The 7,236-nt window shown below is 51.3% G+C and overlaps 1 protein-coding gene across 1 annotated transcript; it reads right to left on the bottom strand.

The window, feature by feature from the left end:
• Nucleotides 1–214: 214 nt before the first annotated feature.
• On the bottom strand, nt 215–4,016 carry FZD10 (frizzled class receptor 10). Its single transcript, XM_051972610.1, has one exon. The coding sequence runs from the start codon at nt 3,201–3,203 to the stop codon at nt 1,458–1,460; it is 1,746 nt and encodes a 581-aa protein (XP_051828570.1). The 5' UTR covers nt 3,204–4,016; the 3' UTR covers nt 215–1,457.
• Nucleotides 4,017–7,236: the final 3,220 nt, after the last annotated feature.

The raw sequence follows: 7,236 nt of genomic DNA on the forward strand, positions 1-7,236 counted from the left end.
TGGCCACATGTCATTCTTATGTAACCTGTAAGTCCCATTATTCTACCACCCTTGTAATCCACATCTGTCCTAGCTGGAAAGGGCGATCAGCCCATGTCTACACACAGGGGAGCAGTCTCCCTTGTGCCTGCAGAGTCAATGGCCAAGAACAAAGTTGCCTTTCAGCCCCTCCACACTCCGGCTTGGGAAAGGGAAAGTGGCCGTCACAAGGGAGTATCAGCAAACTAAAGAACATGTTTTATTTATTTTTTTAATAAAATAGTGGAGCATGAAAAATAATCATATGTTACAATTATATACAACTAAGAAACTGAGCTTTTCCAGCACAGCGAAGAGCATCACAATATACAAAATTTTCCCTTTGCACCACAAGTGCTCCTGTATCTATTCATGGCAAGAATTTGTTTAACAATGGAAAGAGTCAATAAGCCCTTGGTACCTTTGAATGATCCCTCTCTCTTCTCTCTCTTTTTTTCCACAAATCAGTCCAAACTTGTATAACATTGGCTTGATTTCCATTAAAAAGCCACAAAATGTAACACTAAAGGGTTTCGGAGGGCCAGACCTCTCAGTTCTTTTGTTAAGAGGTTTCTTTTGTGGTCTTTATGTACAGCAAAATACTTGTTTCTTTTTTCTTATTTCATGGTGGGAGAAAAAAAAATGTATTGCACATAGTTTGCGTGTGTAGGCTGCCCAGAAGTTGGCGATTTTGTTTTGGGGTTTGGGGGGCGGAGGAAGTTTCGATTTTAGCTAAAAAGTTTTGCGGAGGCTGTGGACTCTATAATTTTTAGTTTTTATTCTCTCTCCTCCCTCCCCCCTTGTCTGTGATGTGTTGTTAAAAGGAGATTTCTTTGCTTAGGTGACTACAGAAGTTGCTTTCTCACATGGTGAGGGTCATGACCTGAAGGAGGGCTTCAGGAAGAGTGACTTTTGGCTTTCGGAGAAAAGAAATTTGGGGTGTTGGGGAAGCATAGGGAGGGACTATCCACAAAAGTTTTCTCTTCCTTTTCTATAGGGAAAACACTCAGATTTGATCCAGATGTGTATTATCCATATATATATATTATATGTATATAAAATATTTATATACACATATATACACATGTATATATGGATACACCTATATAATATGCATATATAACATATATATTCCTCCCCACAAGCTACTTCAAATTAACCGAAGAGGTCATTTAACTGACAATATTTGTTTCGTGTCAAACTCTTAGGTACATTTAACTTGAAGCGAATGGGAAGATCCTGAATTTCAGGGCAGTAATTTTTTTTTTTTCTCCAACTTAAAAATCCTCCCCTCCCCTCCCCCCCATCCTGTCTGAGAAAAGCACCCGGGGCTTAGTTCCCTTGCCCTTCTCTTGGAGTCCTGTACAAGTCTTTCAGTGGGAAACAGCCTTTTTTAGCTGCTTAGTCCCCGCAGTCCCGACCCCTCCCACACGCACACTTCACACGCAGGTGGGCGATTGTGTGGCTGCTTCGTACTTCCCGTGATGACCTTTCTGGGGGTGCTGGGCTTTTTTGTAGATTCCACCGGCTGTGATGACGGTGGTAGGTTTCCTCCGGCTCCTTTTCTTCAGGCTCCGGCTGCACACGTTTTGCCAAGACTGCAGCGTCTTGGAAGTCCAGATCCACACTCCGCTGGTGATGCCCACCACCAGCAGCATGAACATTTTGACCATGAAGATCTCCACGGCAGGAATCGAGCTGCTCATCAAGCAGTCCGGGGCTTTAGTTTGATTGTTGACCCTGCATTTGTGCTGGGCTGCCAGCACCTTCCAGTAATCCATGTTGAGGCGCTCATAGAAATAGCAGGCGATCACGCAGGTGGCCGGGACCGTGTACAGCACGGAGAAAACCCCGATGCGGACCATGAGTTTCTCCAGTTTGTCTGTGTTCTCACCCCCCGTCTTCATCACCCTTCGGATGTGGAAAAGGGCCACGAAGCCCGAGAGGATGAAGGAGGTGCCGATGATGAGGTAACAGGCCAAGGGGACCAGGACAAAGCCGGTGAGGGCGTTCACGTCCATGCTGCCCACGTAGCACACGCCCGTCAGCTCGTCTCCGGCCACCCTCCTCATCACCAGGATCATGATGGTCTTGACCGCAGGGATAGCCCAGGCTGCAAGGTGGAAGTAGCTGCTGTTCGCCTCGATGGCCTCGTGGCCCCACTTCTTCCCCGCGGCCAGGAACCAGGTAAGAGTGAGGATGACCCACCAGAGTGAGCTGGCCATGCCAAAGTAATAGAGGACCAAGAACACGATGGTGCAGCCGGTACTCTCCAACCCTTCCTGGATGACGTAAAGCTGGCCGCTGTCCCTGTCGCAGGCGATGCTCTCCGCCCCGGCAAAGAGGCGGATGAGGTAGCCCACGGAGTAGACGCAGTAGCACATAGAGAGGAAGATGATGGGGCGCTCGGGGTACCTGAAGCGAGGAGGGTCGATGAAGAAGGTGAGCACCGTGAAGGCGCTGGAGAAAAAGCAGAGCACCGACCAGATGGCTAACCACACCACGGCGAACTGCTTGTCCGCCCGGCTCCAGTACACGTCCACTCCGGGCGTGCAGAGAGGCGCGCAGGACGAGCTCTTCTCCACGTGGTGGAACTTGCCCGGATTGCTGCAGCCCGAGCGGCCCAGGCCGTCCTTTGGGTGCTGCTGCTCCGGGGGACTGGGGGGCCGCTGGGGCCGAAAGAGCGGCGGGAACATGCTGGAGCCCCGGGCCGGCTCATCGGAGCCGTTGTTGGGGGCCTCCATGCACAGATAATTGGGATCGTTCTTATTGGGTAGCTTGCTGCAGTCCAACGAGTCGGGCCACTTGAAGTTGAACTGCTCCATAATGGGGGAGCACTTGAGCCGGGCCTGCTCGCACATGACCCGGCAGGCGGGGATGGGGGTGGAGACTTGCTCGGTGCACATGGGCGCATAGAGGGAGCACAGGAAGAAGCGGAGGTGGCCGTGGCAGCCGTACTCCACCAACGGGGCGAACTCGTGTAGCTGGATGGCCGCCTCCCGCTGGTTCTCGTGGCCCATGAGGTTGGGCATGCGGGTCATGTTGTAGCCGATGTCTTTGCACATGGGGATCTCGATGGGCTGGCACTTGCCCTCTCCCGGCCGGTCGATGTCCATGGAGCTGATGGCCGTGCACGCCCCCACCACCTGCAGCACAACCCAGAGGCGGGAACCCAGGAGGCTCATGGCGGCGTCGGGTCCCGGGCGGGGGGCAGGGAGGGTAACAGTGGCGAAGGCGGCGACGGCAGTGGCACCCGCCGGTCCAAGAAGTCGACACTGCGGTGCGCGGAGCCCCGTCCGGGTCGGCTCAGACACTCCGCCTGCCGCGCCGCATCAGAGCCTGAACTCCCGGAGCCGGGCTGCAGCAGATGCCCGCTGCACCCCTCGGCTCCTACCCCAGCCCCGGCCGCAGCCCATGCCCGCCCGGGGCAGGGCAAGCGAGCTGTTCGCCCGCCGCTCCGCGCCGCGCCGCGCCGAGCAGAGCCCCGGGCGCGGAGCTGAGCTCCGAGTTGCCTCTGCTGTGTCCTCCCGAAGAGTACTCAGAGTTGGCCGGAGAGGGAGGGGGGAGGGGGAAGAGTAGAAAAGGAAGGGGGAACAAGCAGGCCAACTGGCAGGCGAAAACAAAGTTTGCAAACAATGCGGTGCGGCGAGGAGGGAAAAGCCGGGCTGGATCCGGCGGCGCCGCTACCAACTTACAGGCGCAGCAAACTTTCCCGGCCCGCCGTCTGGCAATCTGTCCCTCCCGGTCTCCCGGCTGCGCGCGCGCCCAGGTGTAGGCAAGGGTGGCCTCGTAGCTTCCCTGGCTGGCGCGGGGCTGAGGACCCGGAGAGCTGCCCCAGGCGCCGGTGACCCCGCTGTCCTTCGTGGTCCGGCTTGCGCCGCCTGCGCCCCAAGCTCGCGTCCTTCTCCCCGCTCCGCTGCGGCTCGGGCTGCTACTGCTGCTGCTGCTGCTGCTGCTGCTTCTCCTCCTCCTCCTCTGGCCAGGACTGGGAGCAGCTGTTTAGGGGGTTGAGTCCCGGAATAAGGAGAAGCTCAAACTGGGAAAGGGGGGGGGGGGAGAAAGGGCCAAGTGGTGGCAGAGCCCGCCCCCCGGCCGCCCGCCCCGCCCCGCCCCCGCCGCTGCTTTGCATGAGAAAGCCAGCGCTGCTACGGGGATTAGGGCGCTGAGCCGCCCGGGACTCCCGCGGGCCGCCGGGCTCCTCGCCGCTCCCAGCCTCTCGGCTCCGCGCCGCAGGGATGCCGAGCCCCCTGCTGGGCGCAGGCCGGCGGGCCGCGGCGCTCTGTCTGGCCCGGAGTCTCGGCCCGCTCTTTGAATGGCTTGGCCTCTCCGCGCATCTCTTGCATGTGCCTCTGTCCATCTGTCTCGGGCTCTTTAGCCCTCCCTCCTTCTGTCTCGGTGTCTTTGCCTCAGTCCCCGAGTAATGCCTCTGAACGCCCATCCCCCATCCCTCTCCCTTTCTCTATCCCCTTCCCCCCACTTCCCTGGACCCCCCTGGGATGGCCGACACTGCCCCCAAGGGTCAGGGAGCTGAAGGGGGAGGGGATCGGAGTTGGAAGGTGTTGCATCTCTCTTCCACAGCCCTCCCCCCCTCCTTCTCTTTTATGGTGGGTTGGGGGGCGGAGGGCGCTTTCAAGGGGACGTGGGATTTGCTTTTTATAGCCCCGGCCATAAACCCCTGTGAGTTCCTCTCCTGGTTGGGTCCTTACCAGTCCTGGGCTCGGGCCTGGGGGGATGGGTTTCCTTTGATATTTCAAAGAGAAGAACTAAAAGGATGGGGGTGGGGTTCAAAGTATTGGGATTTGGGGGCCCGAACAGCCGAAATTTCAGGGACAACACCTCCTACTTCTCCAAAGCGGGATTGGGGAGTGGTGGTGAGGAAATGACAGGGTTATAAAGGGAAACAGTTCTTTAAAAAAAAAAAAAAACTGAGGAAAACGGGACTGGAGTGGGGAATGGTGACCACCCGGACCACACCCACTAGGTCCGCTCTTATCTCAGAAATGAGTTTTGTTAGGCTTACTTTTGAGTCTAAATCTTCATTGTTTATAGTATTTCCCTAGGAGGAATGCTTCCATACTGCTTCTTCCTCGGTTTCTGTTGGTGCAAGATATTGCTGGAAGGAGGCCTGCGGACCACCAACTCCCAAAGTGAGCTCGGTGGCCATACATTGACCCGAATTAAGTTCATTTTGTTCAAAGGCAAGGATCGAGTTTCCCTGCCCCATTCACACCTGGCTCTCGTCCTATCCTGGGTCACTGCCACTTTTGTTCAGTGGCCATAGACAATCGCAGGACAGACCCCCCCCCCCCTCCTTTCTCTGAGCTCCCCTTCCCCCCCTCCCCACTCACTCACTCCAGGGCGAAAGCTAGCCTAAACTAGGCAATTTCTGAACTCCTACGGGCTAAAGTCAACAGGCCAGATAAAGCCCTCGGGGCATCTTAGAGAAGTGGCCAAGGTCTCTCACGTTTTAGGATCCCTCCTAACAAGGGAAAGGATCGGAATTCTCTCCGAAAGCTACAAAAATCTCACAAAGGCAAAGTTAATATCCCAGTAGTCATTCTCCCCTTGCGCCACCCCCCCCCCCCATGACCCTTGGGGCTTTCTCCTGCCTGCTGTTAAAGAAGTAAAGTGACTGTAGGAAAAAGGTAGTAACCCAGGCCTTCTGCAATCCTTAAGGAATGCTAAAGCTATATATATATGCAATGAAAATATTTTGCTCAGTGAAAACATGGTTCATCACCTTATATGCTTCTTATTCTAGAAGATTTAGAGAGAAGGAACTGATTGGGAAGAGGTATATTCCCAATTTTTCCGGGAAGTTTCAGGAGTAGGGTATCTAAGAAAGAGAGTTGTCAGAGCACCTCCCAAAGTTTTTATTTAAAAATTTTTAAAAATAAATTATTTATTATTATTATTATTTTGGTCAGAAAGGCTCACATTGGCCAACTCCAAGACCACTGGATTTTGAAGCTGACTTCAAAATCACAGAACTTTCATGCTGGAAGGGACTGCAAAAGTTATTACCAAATTATCCACCCCCCCTTTTTTTTTAAACAAATGAGGAAAATGACTTTGCACTCTCCTTTTGGAGTTCCATATAGGACATCCATACAAGGATTCCTGGTTTGATGTTAACTCATCTGCCCTGTACCTTTTGTATAAACAAGTTGATATTCATCTCTCATTTACTTCATGTTCACACCCAGATAGTAATTATTTATGAAAATATTGTGTGATATATGTATACGTCTATATATTTATCTGCTCTACCTAGGTATATATCTACATCTATCTATTTACCTAGAAACTTTCACTTATTATCTTGATACTTATAGCCCATGAAGCAAATCATTATAACCCCTTTGGACAGATGAAGATAAACAAAGGTCCAGAGAAGGAGGTGATTTGCTTAAAGTTAAGCAGCTCATGGCAAGCAGTATTCAAACTCAGATCCTAGACCAATCATCTCTGCATGGTTTATTGATTTGCTTTTCTAGGAAGCTGATTACAGAATTGGGCATTAAAGTGTCTTTGGGACATAAAAATTGATATGGATTTGCTGGACAGGCTGGATTCACTTATACCAGACAGTGAAATGGGAGATGAGGGAGTAGTTCAGACAAGACTAACCTAAAGTTGTAGTATCAATTCTAAGCATCTTACATCTCCTGAGAATAGCTATATGTTGAATAGAAATCCATGGCTAGAGAACAAATTTTCTTAAGAAGACCTGGGTTCAAATTTCCTTTCTGACACATATGTGCTTTGAGACTGTGAGTTATTTAGTTAGTTATTTAAATTCAGGGCTTTATGTTTCCCAAGTTTGGCATATCTTATGTCAAACTACTTCTGTGACAATAATGCAAAACTGAAAATCACCTGATCTCTATCATTTTTCATAGATGGGCATATTTTTCAAGAACCAAGAAATGTGTATTTCTGCTAAACCTTGAAGCAAAAAATGAACAAAGTAGTGGATATGTTTGTTTTCTGACCTTTTCCTTCCATGTAAAGCCCTTCAAGACAAAATTTTATTTCATCTTCTTCTTCACCTTTCCTTCGCTTAAAGAAAAAAAAAGTATGTGTGTGTACACACACACACACACACACACACACACACACACACACATATACCCAAACATCCTTCTTGCTCAGAACTGTATAGGAACGATTTGGAAACATACCTCTGACTTTTTAATATTCAATTTTAATTTAGAT

Source organism: Antechinus flavipes, chromosome 1 (genome assembly GCF_016432865.1).
Source record: "Antechinus flavipes isolate AdamAnt ecotype Samford, QLD, Australia chromosome 1, AdamAnt_v2, whole genome shotgun sequence".
In the NCBI taxonomy this organism is placed as follows: domain Eukaryota; kingdom Metazoa; phylum Chordata; class Mammalia; order Dasyuromorphia; family Dasyuridae; genus Antechinus; species Antechinus flavipes.

Coding starts and splice junctions, on each gene's coding strand:
- FZD10 (XM_051972610.1), bottom strand. CDS start 3,203: ATGAGCCTCCTGGGTTCCCGCCTCTGGGTTGTGCTGCAGGTGGTGGGG.